This window comes from Pleuronectes platessa, chromosome 11 (assembly GCF_947347685.1).
Source record: "Pleuronectes platessa chromosome 11, fPlePla1.1, whole genome shotgun sequence".
Taxonomy (NCBI): Eukaryota; Metazoa; Chordata; class Actinopteri; order Pleuronectiformes; family Pleuronectidae; genus Pleuronectes; species Pleuronectes platessa.
The window spans coordinates 3,798,393-3,813,868 of record NC_070636.1 but is presented as its reverse complement, the minus strand read 5'-3'; the positions used below and the strand labels follow the sequence as shown (position 1 = coordinate 3,813,868).

The 15,476-nt window shown below is 45.2% G+C and overlaps 2 protein-coding genes across 2 annotated transcripts; one reads left to right on the top strand and one right to left on the bottom strand.

The window, feature by feature from the left end:
* Positions 1–342: 342 nt before the first annotated feature.
* On the bottom strand, positions 343–9,829 carry psen1 (presenilin 1). The gene is made up of 11 exons (XM_053434791.1): positions 9,488–9,829; positions 7,533–7,621; positions 5,668–6,023; positions 5,243–5,384; positions 4,781–4,848; positions 4,436–4,656; positions 3,617–3,715; positions 3,441–3,533; positions 3,150–3,323; positions 2,458–2,576; positions 343–2,290 (listed from the first exon to the last, which is right to left on the bottom strand). Exons 2-11 carry the CDS (start codon positions 7,569–7,571, stop codon positions 2,135–2,137), a joined length of 1,467 nt encoding a protein of 488 aa, XP_053290766.1. The 5' UTR covers positions 7,572–7,621; positions 9,488–9,829; the 3' UTR covers positions 343–2,134.
* LOC128451021 (enhancer of rudimentary homolog) lies at positions 9,401–13,419 on the top strand. The gene is made up of 5 exons (XM_053434792.1): positions 9,401–9,517; positions 10,419–10,511; positions 11,519–11,606; positions 12,162–12,282; positions 13,119–13,419. Exons 1-5 carry the CDS (start codon positions 9,416–9,418, stop codon positions 13,219–13,221), a joined length of 507 nt encoding a protein of 168 aa, XP_053290767.1. The 5' UTR covers positions 9,401–9,415; the 3' UTR covers positions 13,222–13,419.
* Positions 13,420–15,476: the final 2,057 nt, after the last annotated feature.

Genomic DNA, 15,476 nt, shown 5'->3' with positions numbered 1-15,476 from the left:
CTATCAGCTGATTGATAATGTGGATGTAGAAACCATTAGAAACGTTTTGATGGAAACTTTGTCCATCTAAGTTAATCTAATGAACGGCTGACAGGGAGCAGGGATCGGCTCCAGCTGACCTCTGACCCTTGATAAGTGCTACAGATAAAGGATGGATGAACAGCGGGGGGGGGGCGTCACACATCCGACCACAAGCACAGTCACTACTTGTCACGGAAGATGAAGCCAAAAAACAAACCAGACTATGATTTCACACATAACCACTGTAAGTGCTGCAGTGCACGACACTGGGAACAAAACATTTGGTTTGTGTGTGTGTGAAGCAATAAACAGAAAAAAGGGGACTATTTTAAGTTTTATTGTTTATTAAAAAAAGAACAAAATCAGAATTGAATAACCTTGCATAACACACATATGCATGTGAAGGACAGAAGAAAGAAAAATACAAAAAAAGAGCCAGTCACCCAACATATTCCCCGACAACAAGTAGGAGGAAACTAATGTTATTTCTTTTCTCGGCAAACACGAGACTCGAGTCGGACATCAGACGAGCGACCGGTGCAGCCGCAGGTTCACACACATCTCAATGTTTCAGTCCAGAACATTACTGTCTTACTTTTTGGTTTTTCCATTTGATTAAAACGGTCAATTAGGATCATTTGTTCCTAAATGTTCCCTCAAAGTCATGGATCAAATTGAGCTACATCTACTCCCTCATTTGTTTTTCACTTTTTCTTTCACAATTTTTGTCCCATTTCCCGTCGGAGCCTTGCTAACATCTACCCCCCCCCCCCCCCGTTTCAAAAAGTACAAAATGTCTCTCCTGCATATATTGAAAAACGATGTGTGTGTGTAGATGAACTGATTTTAGTTTGATGTAGCATAGTTCGAGACAGCACCAGGCGAGCGTCATGACGGCGGCTGTAGCCTCAAGGTTCAGAGTTTGTGACCGGATGATCACAGGTTACAATCCCTGGACGTGTTTAAATAAAAAAAACAAATGATATCTCAGTCAGGGTAGAGAATGAAAAGCACATTTCTGTCCCACAATAACAACGACTACTACGACTACTGAAGTGCCCTCGAGCAAGGCACTGAACCTCCAACTGCTCCAGCAGAACTGCTCAGTGGTCTCAGGTGTGAGTGTGTGTGTGTGTGAACTTTACTTCCTATGCAGGCTGTGAATTCAGAAGTGATTTAAGGGAAGAGTTAAGGTCAGAAAACACGGTGAAATCTGCATCAGTGTCACAACAACACTCCAATTTCGGGATTTACATTTTTTTCACCACCACTTCCCCACATGCGAAAAGATCCTCAAGCTCAAAAACATCCTGTTCAGTGCAAATCTTTGTGGGTTCGAGTCTCTCCGGCGTCAGAGCTTCAGTTTGTGTCGAGAGTGAAGAAAAGGGTCTGAACCATTCTGAGCAGCGGTGAGGAAAGCACGCTCCGGTGACGGACAGCTCACACGGAATCAAACTACACATCTACCAACCGATCTACAACACCTATTATTGTCGAGTGTCCATTGGTGTGATGAAGGCCTTTCAAATCTTCACTGAATCACGGGGGGGGGGTCATGTAAACGGATTAGAGATGAGGAAGATGTTCACGGGAAGATTCGATCCAGAGAATCACCTCCTTCTGCTCAACGGCTACCGCGCCTAGGTGTCCATGAGCAAGGCACCTCCTGCTGAGCCCCAGCTAGAGTGGTTGTACTGGGAAGCTCCCAGGTGTGAGTGTGTGTGTGTAAGTGAAGCAGGGCGCTGCAGGGAAAGGACGCAGGCGAGCTCTTGAGAAGCTTCCCTGGATAAACAAAGGTCAAATCTTCTCGCTCACTTTGTGCCTGAGACCGGTGGTCGAGAGATGACGTCCCAAGTCGAGCCAGAAATGTCACTTCTTGGTTTAAAACAGACATAAAATATCTAAGAACAGCTGCTGTGGGGAAAACCCTCTCAGAAAGAAAAGGCAGAGCAAAAAACTACATGTGTCCCATCATCATGAGTTCTTAGGAGGGGACGTGGGGGGGCGGGAGGGGCCCCTGCATCATCCTTTGTTCCCCCCGGCTGTGAAGGGACCGCTCTCGTGTTGTTGGCCAGAGAGCGATGTAGGTGAGGCTTGTCAGGCCGGCGTCCTGCTAAACGTAGAACTGGTGCAGCGCCAGCTTGTCCATGAAGGGCCGTACCAGGTTGTCGGTGGCAAAGTAGAAGACCAGGCCGAAGAAGATGGAGATGGGCAGAGCGGGGAGCGCCTTCTTGAAGATGGCGAGGAGCAGCAGGGTCAGACAGAGGCCCTGCAGACAGACAGAATGAAACAGGAAATAACACCATGAGTGCTTGTGTAACAAACCCCCTCAGCTCTGTTCCTGGTTCACATAACATGGGTGATGGATGTGGTGCTGAGAGACAGAGAGGAGGTTGTGGGGTCTTGTCACAGATATAAGCAGCTGTGGTCACTCACGATGAGGATGGCGACGAAGCAGGCGAGCGTGGTGTTCCAGTCGCCGCTGGCTGCAGCCGAGGCCTTCCCCACCAGCATGCTGTAGAAGATGAAGTCTCCGAGCCCGAGCTTGACGCCCCCTGAGAACACGGGACGACACCACATTCAGGATGGAGTTAATTCAGACACAAGAGTTGCTCCGGCCCCACGCCCTCCAGCCCCTATAGAAAATCCTTTCTCAACTGTAATTACTGTACAGCCGGGAGCGTTGACCCCGTACTTACTGAAGCTGTAGGTTAGAAAAGAGCACAGGCCCCCAAATAGTACAGACACCAAACCTAGCATTTCCATGAATAATCGTTTCCTAATCTGCTGCGACTAAAAACAGCCAGAAACATGGAGTCGCATTCCCAAACACCAATTTCACAGAAACGAGAAAAACCATTAAAAAAAACATTCTGTAAATGTTTTGTGTGTTTGGAGAAGAGGGAGCAGAGGGATGAAGATTACACAGTGAGGAGGATCATCTGGGTTTGAATACAACTCGGATTCATGTGCAATCTACAATATTCAAATACTAAAAACTAATATTTGAACATATTTAAGTCAGTTTATTGAATTGGGGCCTTTTCAGACCCTGTGGATGATCACATGGTTGAATAAACACTGTGCCTCTGTGTTTGTATATAAACTGTTCTGCTGTCAGCACTCACTCTCCTCGTCGTCATCGTCGACGGGGGGGCGGTCGGAGGGCATCTCCTGGACCTCCCGCCGGGTGTCGTCTGTGGACTGGAGCGCTCCCAGCTGGTGCTCCTGCAGGTTGACCCAGTTTGAGGTGAAGCCGCCGTCGTCCTGTGACGGGCTGGAGGGGCCGGGGGACGCCACGGCTGCAGACGAGGGTTATCAGTTAGACTAAACACCGATCGGGAGGAGAACATCCAGCCACAGGAGACTGACAAAAAATAAACACTTTGACACCCCCCACACCCCACCCCCCCACTCACCTTCTTGAGGGACCTGTTGCGGCGAAGCTGCTTCTGTCGAGTTCCTCTTCGGCCATTCTGTGTCGGCCATGTTGACGAGCCACACCATTGTAGCTGGGGAAGAGGAGAGCGAGTCAAACTGTCAGGTTAAGGTTTGTTTCACAGGAAGAGTCTTGAATGGTCAGAGTCGGTCTTACAAGAATAGATGAGCGCTGGGAAGATGGGCTCGTTCCTCTCCTGAGCCGTCTCCACCAGGATCCTCAGGGGTCCTTTGGGACAGAGCACCGCTAACAGATCTGTGAGAGGACAGAAGACAGAGGCCAGGGGCCGATAAGCAGAGGACACTTTGAAAAACCGGACATCTGTGAGATCAGGAGGCTAAAGACACTGAGTGGAGAGCTGCTCTGTAATGTTGAGTGCATTTGACTCTACAATGAAGTTTGGAGTATTGGATTTAGCCACACACAGATAACTATTGATAAATGCAAAATGACTGTGTGATTGTAATTTATTCGAAAACACTCTTCAGCAAGAGGGAAGCTAAAGAGAAGTTGGTCAAGCAGCTGAAGTGTCCACACTTCCTCTCCTGGTAGATCGGTCTTTCATCACACGTTTGCTTAACGTGTTGGAGCAAAGGCTTTAGGGCTCGACACACGTGTTTACTTTCATCACACCACTTCTTTATTTCATCTTCACATGCAGGCGGAAAGAAAAACAAAGTCCAGATCATACTGGAGTTGTTGCATTTAACTTTTGGAAGTTTTTAGTTTTTTATGATTTTGAAAAGGCTAAAAAGTAGCAAACAAGTTTTTCTCTTTACTTGTGTTACAAATTTTTTTTCTGTATTTTAGGAAGGTCAGATTGCACATTTTGAGTTTCCCCTTTGTCTTCACACACTAAACGGAAGCAGATGACTGAACCCTGCAGCACCAACACATCTTCAAGCAGTTGATTAAAGACGTATTTCTTCCTTAGAAGCACAAAGGTCAGAGCGAGGAGGAGAGGACAGGATTTACCGTAGACTGAGATGACAGCTAATATAAGCCAGGCGGTCCACTCTGGCAGGTACTTGATGAAGACCAGGGCCATGAGGGCGCTGATCATGATGAGGTAGGCCTGCTGAAGCCTCAGAGGTCCTTTCCAGTGAATACAGATCATGCCCACCACGCCGAAGTTCCAAATGATTATCGCCAGGGTGAAAAGGTCCATGGCCACATTGTAGGTCTTGAACACCTCCCTGTTGGACAAAGCCGAGACAGGGTAGAAACAACCTGGTGAGACTCCATCGATCAAGAAGGGACAACGTGACATGAGAATCTATGAGAGATCAAACGCTCGGGCGGGGGGGGGGGGGGGCTTACTTGAGGTAGATGTAGGAGAAGAAGAAGAGCAGGAGGAGAGAGGAGAGGAAGAGCCAGCCTTGGATCACCTGTGGAGCAGAAGTCATGGGAATGTTTCAACTTGCAAAGATGTGCTTCATGTGTTTGTTTTTCCAACTACCAAGGCGACCAGGTGGGTGGGTCACTGTCCTGAGGTGCTCGGCCCCACCCGTCTGCTGCTCAGAGCGAGTGGCTTGAACAGGAGTTTAACGGATTAAAGGTTTAAACCATTAAACATGAGACGAAACTGCCATTAATTAAAACTCAAGCAGGTTATTTTAAACTTAGTTTAAATGATAAACCTCCACAGGAATGTGCAGCTTCACAGAAAGTGCTTCACAAACTTTTTCTTTAATAATCTATTGGTTTTGGTGCAGAGCAGCTTGCACATCTCTCATACATCTGAATGTAGAGCAGCCACTTTGCCGGGAGGGGAAGTCGTACCTTGTAGCAGCGGTACTTGTACAACAGCACCAGCACCAGCGTCATCACGATGATCACAGTGATCATGATGGTGGCGTTCAGGATGGAGTTGAGCGCCCGCTGTCCCACCGTGTCGGTGTCCTCAGGGAACGGCGTGTAGATCCTGAGGGGGACACGTCAAACAGAAAGTGTTGCATGATGAATTTGTCTGTAGCTGTTTTCACTGTAGTTCATGATTCAAATGACTTGAATGGATAAGAGGTAAAGATATTAAATGTTTTAAGATCTAATGCATAACACTGGTATTCAAACGATGGAGGACAGACACAGTCCATGTTGCATTGACTCCACCTAGTGGCACAGCAGCTGTATTGTACTTTCATTAGACCACCATGTGAATATGGGCCACATCATCTCCCAGCCTATCAGCATCCAGCAGCACTCACAGTCTCTGTCCGTCGTTCTGGGTGTAGAAGCTGACGGACTTGATGGTGGCCACCACCACCACCATGCAGAGGGTGACTGGGACGAACAGCATGATGACGTGTTTGGCTCCGTACTTCAAGGTCAACTCCTCGTCCTCGTCCTCCTCGCTCTCCATCACGCGGGGGGGTCGAGCGGCGGGGGGTTGTCCGTTCTGCTCCGGTCCGCTGCCGTTGCCACCCGCCACGCCCCCTCCTCCGCCGCCATCGCCACCTCCCCCCCCTTCGGCTCCTGAACTTCCCCTGGACCGCGCCCTGGTCACCGCGGCCTCCTGCGGCTGCTGGGCGGGTTCAGGAGGCGCACTGGACTCCTGCTGGTCCTGTTGATCGAGGGAGCAGCTCTTTGAGAGGAATTTATGCAATACTGGTGTAGTGACAGTTTAAAAGGGTATTTCTATAATGATATAAACACAAACAAAGCTAAATATATATATTTACGGATAATGATGAGAGCGTAGATTAAGCATAGCAAAAATAACAAAAAAAAAAATCAACAAGATCAAGCCTGTTGACCAAGTATTTCATCTAGGTGTGGTCCAATGACTGTGAAGACTTCTGGGACGTCCTGATTGGCTGAGACAGAAAGAGTCTTGTGTAGCAACTGAACAAGAGCATCATTGTTTTACCTTCTGTCAAGGAGGTTGTGTTCATTTTTGTTTGTCTGTCTGTTAGTTAGTTAACAGGATGACGCAAAACTACCGGATGGATTTGGTTATGTTCCGGGTATATTAAGTATTAAGTTTTTTCTTAAACTTAAAAGATCTATTGGCTATTTTTTAACATTTGTAATCTCAGAGAAAAATTCATTGATCTTGATGAAAATAATTAGGCGATCTTTGGGGGGTGGATATTTTTCGAGTGTGTGCAATTTGGTTTCAAATAAAAATTAAAAATGTGTAACTAGTGATTTTCAATGTGGTTTCATGGGGGACTTCCAGTTTTAGCTGGAACAGTTTTTGTTGACAGCTGCTTTCAGGTCATCTGTGTTAGCGGATCAGAGCTCAACTGGCACATTGACACTCACTACACCAGTTCCCAGACAACAACACTGCGCTGGTTCCCGCCCCCACTCCGAGGATCTGTTCAGTCAGGAACCGAATAAAGAGAAAACTCAAGGAGACGGTGTGACCTGAATCTCTCAGGGCCGTGGCAGGCGAGTCGAGACACGAAGCGAAATCATCGGGTTCAGAGAAATGAAAACAGGAGGCATCTCCAGGGACTGATCTGAATAGTGGAAGCTGCCACAGCTCTGATAAACAGGCTGCTGTACAAAGTGACCTCAATGTGTGGTTTGCCGCATTGTAGCCCAGTGCTGGGAATAAGGCCAACAACAGACACACACTACTTTACTGGATCAGTGTTATTTGACTGTTTGTTGAGGTGCAGTGATTCTATGACAGGAAAACAAAATGTGTTAAACCTCCTTTATAGCCTCATATTGACCTGAATGACCCATTTGAGACCCCCCCCCCTCCCCCACCCACACACAGATATTGTTGTACTGTACATACACAAGTGTTATTGTGTAAACACAAAACAAGAATTGCTGAGCAGACTGTGACAGTAAAAGAACTTTGACCCCTTGAATGCACCAGAGGCCACACCTTTATTTAGTGAGAGCAGAGATAGAACTCTTAAATTCATGTTTCTACTTTGTTCTGACACCTCTCCCTCCTTCTCACAACTTCATATATGAAAGAGGCCAAAGTAATTTAAGACGGACTGACGGTGACACTGAACCACTTTGTTGCCAGGAACTGAACTGTGGGCTAATCATTACACAATGCACCGACGCTGAAAGCGCAACGGCGACATTTTCTCATACTCACCATATTGTTTTCAATATCCATTTCAATGTTGTTCACCATCGTTGGCTCGGCAGACACTTGTCCTCACATGCAAACCAAATTCTTGTGCCCTGATGAAAGAGAACAGAGGACAATATTCAGCTTATCGCCCGTAAAGAGGCCACAAATCAATTGAGTAAATAAACAAACACATTACACTGATGTTGGATTCAATAAAAAGAAGATTGATGCTTTAATGTTTTAAGTCACAGTCAATTCCCCAAGATTCACTGTAATCGATCCTGCTGTCTCCTCTGACTCTACAGAACTCACTCATTCTCATCAAAAATACTTTTTAAAAGACATGATCAGGTTTTCACAGTCTTGTATTTAAATTTATTAAATGGGTATTTCCCAACCTCTTCTTCTGAATTAGTAAAGTCCCCTCTTTGAGTTTCACAGTGTGTTCTCTTGCTGAGCCGCAGTGAAGAGAGACACCAACTCTTTAATTCTCTGGTCACTGGGGGGGGGGCTGAGGCTCGACAGTTTCTCTTGACACAGCTCAAACTTTCACGCCACAGGAAGCTAATAAGAAACCTCAGTTAGTATGTAAGCCTGGTTATAGAAGAGTACATCACAGGGACTAATTTAGGTGAACTTAATGGCATTTGAGCTGTGTGAGATGAAACGCACATGTTTTAATTCAGTACAAGTGCTTAACTTCAAGTTTAAGTCCTTCGTTTATATTTTTAAGTTTGTAAAAGCACAAATGCAACATAAGCAAAATATATTTTAGGCATCAAAGGTAAGAGGAGTAATTGTGGAGAAAAGTGTCACCTCTATTAAACATATTATTAAATACAAGGGCTGGATGATGTGTCCAAAAACTATATCAAGATATAAATTCCACATCAGTCGATGATGTTAATTACCAACTGTTCATGAAACCAGTTTACAGACAGAAAACACAGTTTTAACTTTTCTTTATGAGCAGAGTCATAAATCTGAGGTCAAACAATAATATGTGATACCTGCTCACACAATGTAGAAGCAATATATCAATTTAAACTGGACTTTTGTTACATTGCTTTTGATAAAATGATATTGTGATGATCATTGATAGTGTTTGATTGCCCCGCCCCATAAGATAGAATGTTATCAGATCATCAATAAGGAAGGAAATGTGCAGCAGCTGCAGAATCAGGTGTGAATGACCTGAAATCCTCATCTGCAATGAAACCAATAACCCTGTGGTGCCTCCGATAAATAATATGAAAGCAACTTTGCAGCAAATCTGTGCAGCACTTAAACTACAGTTATAAACTCTTTACCTGAGCAACTTTCATTTCGGTCTGTGCAATTCAATGGCTAATGTGAAACCATCCTAACACTGTATATATCATCTAATTGTATATAGCATCCTTACACTGTTATATCCTCATATTATCTTTACACTGTGGTTATTAGTGGTTATGATCCATGTAGGTTTCTCTATCGCAGGTTTACCGGTGACTCGCCTCTTTGACTCCTCACCTGTGTAACTCTACTTCTCCCCTGTGAGGATCACACTGAGATAAAAACATAAGACCATGTCATTTATAAAGTAAAACACTAACTACGACTCGTAACTCTAGTGATGAAATAAACCGTTAGACACCAGCCTGTGGAAATCACAGGGGAAACGCTGACTCCAGCGGGGGACGTGACGTGCATGTGACCGGAGGAAACCCGCGGTTAATTGGTAATTGATGAACGAGCGAAGGTTTAAAGAGACTTGATGCTAACGTTGTGTTTTTAAATTGGGGCGGAAGTGAAGCTACCAGATTCACTGGGCTCCTCGTTCCTCGGGGCTGCGCCGCTACAGCAGCTAGTTAGCATCCGGAGTCCTAACGGCACAGGGAGGCGGCGGCCGAGCTAGGTGGCTAATGCTACATGACTCCCTCAGGGAACAGGGGGGGGCTGGAGACACACGCGGGACAGACAAGAGACAAACTCACCGGCTACAAGCTGGAGAGAAGCGGCTGTGTGTGAGTTGAGGGTTTGAAACCCGGGTGCTTTCCCCTCTTTGTTGTTCCTGTGTGGCCACTGAGCATCCGGCCGCCGCTGGAAACTACTTCCGGTTTCTGCTGCCGTACACCGGGGCGCGTTCACGGGCCCAGAGCGTGTTTCACGTGTCTGAGTGTTTCACGTTTCTCTCGTTAACGATCCAGTGACATAATTAACTCAACATCCTGATATTCGTTGTGTGTTTTGATCTTTAAACCAACGAGGGACTGAAACACAACTCTTAGGAAATAAAGAGTGGCCGTGCTGCGTTCATGTCCTGCTGCTAGAGCGGGGGTACGGTGGCCGAGAGAGACCAACTCCCTGCAAATTAAGAGAACACATGCAAAAAGATAATAAACAACATGCAAATTAAGGAAATCACTTCCTCAATTTGAGAATGCAAGAATTGACAGCACATGCTAAATTTGAAACTGCTTAAAGTTCAAACACAAGCAAATACAGAACAAACATATTACATTTCCTTTATTCCATAAGTTCAATGTGAAGGGCCATATTAATGAAGTGTTGAGTTAGTGTGAGTAAATACAATATCTTAAAAGTGATATAATTAAATAAATTATTAATGTGACTATTAATATATAAGTTTGCCATCGTTCAATCAAGTCACCAGTTATTTGATTTATTCACTCTGACTCAACGTGATAGAAAACACTTAATTAGTCTGACATTTCGGATTGAATTACAGCAGAGAGATCCGAATGAGGTAAATATGATAATAAAGAATACACGAGAATAATGGAATAGAATAAATCAATCTGAGTATGTTCATCGTTTCACTGTTCATTGGACATTTGGGAGTGAACGCTGTTCATTGGACTAAAAGCTCTTCTGTCCCACCCTGCCTCGGCTACTTGAACGCAGCGTCCTTCTACTTCCTGGTTCAGAGGTCAACCCGCTGTGAAGAGGAGCTCGAGAAAGATCCACGGAAACGGACTGAAACCGCTCGAGAACATGGTGAGTGCGGGTCGAGGGTTCGATATCCACTCATCAGGAGTTTGTTCGGTTCCGTGAAACGTGTTCGTCGAGTTCATCTCAGCAGGAGAAACGTCCGGTGACGATGGAAACGTCCCTGTTAGCTTGAATGTAGCCGCGGCTTCGAGACCGTCACCCTCACAAACACGAGAACCAGAACCCACCTGCGCTGCTTCACGTACTTTAGTCAGTTACTGAACACGTACTTGTGTTTATAGTGTAACGACTAAAGTACTTCGAAGTAATGTTGTACTGCAACAATCAATATTGAAGTGTTGTTGTTGTGGATTTAAAACGTTGAGATGCTGCGACTCGTGATTATTTTCACGTTTGTTTGTTTTGTTTGTTTTGTTTGTTTGTTTTGTTTGTGTAAGTGATTAACCTTCATCCAGAGGTCAGAAGTTTACTGTGATTTTAAAATGAGAGAAAACCGCAGATTGTCACGTTCAAGAATCTAAAAACATCAAATGTTTAAATATAAAGTGTCCATAGATGGAAATGCAAACGAAATATACCAATTGTACAGTACTTGTATACTTTCTATTATTGTTCTTACCCTTAAATTAGTGGTGGCTGATACATGTACAGGAACATTTAGCTCCGGGCTTCCATTTCTTCGTTTAATGAAATACTTAATTAATAAATTAATCCTCCAATATAGCTTTGTAGATAAATGATTTAAATAGTATTAAAGATGCCGTTTACAATGATTTGATGTCTTCAGTCTAATCTCCTCATGTACGACCAAGATAAACAGCAAATCCTCACATTTAAAAGAGGGAAACCAGACAGATGTGGACATTTCTGGTGTAAATTGAACAAACTGATTATTGAATAAGAATATTTGCGATGATAATTCACTCAAAACCTGCTTATTCCTGTCTTACATCTTTAACACCGTAAGAATCGAGTTTGTACCACTGTGAATATGTAAATGTTGAGATGACTGGTCGAACCCCAGTCTAAACCTTGTGTGTCTGGTTCTCCAGTCCCACACCATCCTGCTGGTGCAGCCCACCAAGAGGCCCGAGGGGAGGACGTACGCTGACTACGAGTCAGTCAACGAGTGTATGGAAGGTGAGCTGATGGACCAGAACCCGTCTTACTCTTTACTCTACGGTGGAACTGACTCAGCACTTTACCTTCTACTACCTCAACACAAAAAAATCTATTTGTTTCAGCTTCTTCTCAGAAATACTGTGTATCCTGTTGAAATGCACCAGTTAAACACACACACAACACAGACTGTATCTTTTAACGTAGGAAAAGTCAGATTTGACCACTTTCTTATTCTCATTGACGCGTTATTGTTTTGACTGAAATACAATTATAGATGTTTTATTTTGAAGGTTTAACTAGATCTTAAGAAATGAACCATAAGATAAGACTTTATTAATCTCAAAGGAAATTATTGTGCCAGCTTGCTCTGAAAAAACTACAGAACAATATAATGTACAGTAAAGCAAAATAAAGTATTAAATCTAAAATAAAAGTGTATTAAGAGAAACTAATACCGCAGTGAGTGGGGAGAATTATGGGATATTGCACACGATATTGATAAATACATTAATAGAGTTTATCTGGCAGTGATTTTCTCTGATGTAGACGATTGACAGGTCTTCTCTCCTGCAGGTGTCTGTAAGATGTACGAGGAGCATTTAAAGAGGATGAACCCCAACAGTCCGTCGATAACGTACGACATCAGCCAGCTGTTCGACTTCATCGACGACCTGGCTGACCTCAGCTGTCTGGTGTAAGTTTGTGAGACTGGTTTCATTCCATTAAAGCTGCTGGTGATAAACCAGCCTGCAGGGATCCTCCACATTTACTTAGAACACGTAGGCTGCTAAAAACTAGTTCATGATACGACTGATTCGTCAAGCAACACACACAAACACACACACACACAGCGGACTGTAGATAAAGATGGACGACACATCTCCACTTGCTCCCACTATCCAGACTGAACCCAAAATCCCACACATATGAAAGGTCCGGCCCATTCATAGGCTCGACCAATCTTGAGTCAGTCTCAGCTGTCAATCATGATGCACCAAATAACTTGTTAAAACCAAAAGATGATAAACACAAACTCGATCGAACATCAAACTAAAGTGACAACAAGCTTTTGAGAGAAAAAATACAATTGGACGTGTACACTGACTTTTTAGTTTGGTCCGTGTCCCATCTGCTAACATGGAGGAGGTCTGGTTTATGACCTACACTGCAGACAGCCAGCAGGGGGCGATTGGCAGTCTTTGATTTAAACACAGTATACAAGTACAGAACAGCAGAGGAAGCTCACTGAGCCTGAAGCTGTGATGGTTCATCTTTGTTGGCTTCTCATGGGAGGTTCAGACCCTTGTGTGTACAACACTCTGCCTTAGTGCCCTTTGGCTAAACACCATCTCCAGCAGCTACCCAGGGGCTTCTCTCTGTCTGTGTAGCTTCACATAACGTCTGACCTGACAGAGAGGGTAAGTCGGGGAGCTCATGTGGAAACGTGTCCCGTTAGATTCCGTGTTTTACGTCTTCTGTGCAGAGATTTGTCTTTAGTCCGAGTGAATACAGATGATTTCTGTGCCTCAGGTATCGAACCGACACGCAGACGTACCAGCCGTACAACAAGGACTGGATCAAGGAGAAGATCTACGTGCTGCTGCGCCGTCAGGCCCAGCAGGCGACCAAGTGAAGGAACGGCTGGAGAGTCCAGGAGGAGGAGGGGGGGGGGGGTGGTGTTTGTGTTGGGGAGCTGGTGTTATTTTTACTGTGTAACTTGTGTTGACAAAGTTTGACCGAACTTATTTTTGAAAATATTTTGTTTCTTCCTGCAGAGGGGGTGTATTTTCTATCTTAATGTTTGACTTATTAATAAAGATTTCATTTTAAATACGTCTCTGGAGTTTCTTTATTTCTTTTTGTTCTCAGCTTTTCCATCTTTCATTGAACAGTTTCCTGGGTCCATCCTTTCATTTAGTTTCCTTCTTTCTTTTCAAATAAACAAATAGATTTATTTTTTTCTCATCTTTTCCTACTCTTCAACATTCTGGTGTCGACCGCAGAAAACTTTCCATGAATGATGTCAGCTGTGCACATGTTACCATTAATATCTTTATGATGATTTAAACATGGAATCGTTCATCCACTGGTTGTCATTTTCCTTTTGTCACTTCTCTTCTGTCTGATTTCAGAAAAGTGCATCTAAGAGTTTTTCTTTTTAAGTGGCTGAATTTATTTCCCTGGATTTAAGAAACAGCTGGACCGTGAGATTAAGACAACATGTCTTGTCTTCTTTTGTTTTGTGCTTTGCTCTGATCATTAGTATTTTATTTCCCAGTCTGTTTCTCTTTACTGGTTTTATTTATCCCCCGTGTATTTTTGTTTTTTCCCATCTTCATCTCTTGCATGAGTTAAATCGGAATAAAACCTTGAAGATGTAATTCTCCCTCCTCCTCTGGACACAGTCTGGAAATATTGATTTGACATTAAATTGATTTTAGTATTTTATTTTTTGTTGAATGGAGACAAATGAAAATCGATACCCTCCATGTGGAAGAGCACGTGTATCCCCGGGATGGAGGAGTTCCGCACTGGGTCGGCGCGGGGACATTTGACGCGTGTGCCGGCTGACGGAGCGCAGGAGGCGGCCACACTCCTCCTCGGTTGTAACCCAGTTCTCCACCTTTGTGTTGTGATCAGTGTGTTTCTCACACCCCCACCTACCCATCCTCTGCTCCCCTCCTCCTCCAGCCCACCCTGCCCCATCCTCCTCCTCCTCCTCTTAGCATCTGAAAGGACCGCTGAGTGAGAATCGATGGCGCAGAGGCCCCGCTTGACAGGACAATAAACCACAAAGAAGGGGTGAGTTTCCTCTCCTCCTCCTCTCGGTTGTTGGTTTTCTGCGGGATTTACTCTCGCGGCTCATCGGCGAAGGAGCCCCTCGGTTGTGTTGGAGCTGAAATTCAACACAAGGCACCTATTGTTACCGAGACGTGTGTTTTTTTTACAGCCGCTGCCGCGCTCCCTCCCTGAGACATGACATTATTCTCTTTAGAAATAAACGGAGTGTGAGCAGCGGCGGCTCCGCGTCCTGCACCGCTCGGCACATTCATTTCACATGGACGCACATTCACCTTACGTAACCTGCAGATGCGCCGCTGGATGCTGTTGTTGCATGAGGCTCGGCTGCAGGTCTGCGTGAGGCTCGTGTGCGTGGATTTCATTGGGCGATGCGGAACCTGGAGGCTGATAATGCGGTGGTCGTGTTGTAAACAGAAATGTGTCAGAGAGGTTTGTCTCCTGTGTGTGTGTGTGTGTCTGTGTGTTTGTGTCTGTGTGTGTGTGTCTGTGTGTGTGTTACCCTACACCAGGCTCCAGCTTCTCCACATTGTGTGTTTTCTCCTCATCCAGCCATGAGGAGAGGAGCAGTCACCTCCCAGGAGCAGGGGGAGTCGTCTCTTCACAGCTGAGGCACCTCTCATGTCTGTGAGAGACACAACAATAGCTTCCATTTCCCTCATCAGCCTCAAGCATAATCAATACATCCCCAAAAAGAGAGAGATGATGATGATGATGATGATGATGATGAAGGGAGACGTCCGCTCAGACGTCTAGAACCGAACCTCAGCAGAAACCCCATGAACCCCTTAGTGATGTGATGTGTTGTGGCTTCTGCTAACCTCAAGTGAACTGATGACGTGTGTGTGTGTGTGTGTGTGTGTGTGTGTGTGTGTCTGTATGTCCCCTCTCGTCCAGCCTCTCCACAGTGAGGACGCAGCGATGCCCCCCCACAGGGAGGAGGACCCGTCTCCGTCCCGCCGCCTCGGCCTGGCTCCCCGCCGCCTCCACGCACCGAAGCCCGGCCACGACTTCCCATGAGGCCTCCACCAGAACTCAGCTCGACCGCTCTGTATGGGGCCTCTCACATATGAAGTATGTTGTGGAGTG

Excerpts from the sequence above, each read along its gene's own strand:
- LOC128451021 (XM_053434792.1), top strand. The coding sequence starts at position 9,416 with ATGCTACATGACTCCCTCAGGGAACAGGGGGGGGCTGGAGACACACGC. Across the intron at positions 9,518-10,418 it reads CTGGAGAGAAGCGGCTGTGT|CGTCCTTCTACTTCCTGGTT; the intron begins GTGAGTTGAGGG and ends ACTTGAACGCAG. Across the intron at positions 10,512-11,518 it reads TGAAACCGCTCGAGAACATG|TCCCACACCATCCTGCTGGT; the intron begins GTGAGTGCGGGT and ends CTGGTTCTCCAG.
- psen1 (XM_053434791.1), bottom strand. The coding sequence starts at position 7,571 with ATGGTGAACAACATTGAAATGGATATTGAAAACAATATG. Across the intron at positions 4,849-5,242 it reads ACAAGTACCGCTGCTACAAG|GTGATCCAAGGCTGGCTCTT; the intron begins GTACGACTTCCC and ends TCTGCTCCACAG. Across the intron at positions 3,716-4,435 it reads AGCTGTCATCTCAGTCTACG|ATCTGTTAGCGGTGCTCTGT; the intron begins GTAAATCCTGTC and ends GTCCTCTCACAG.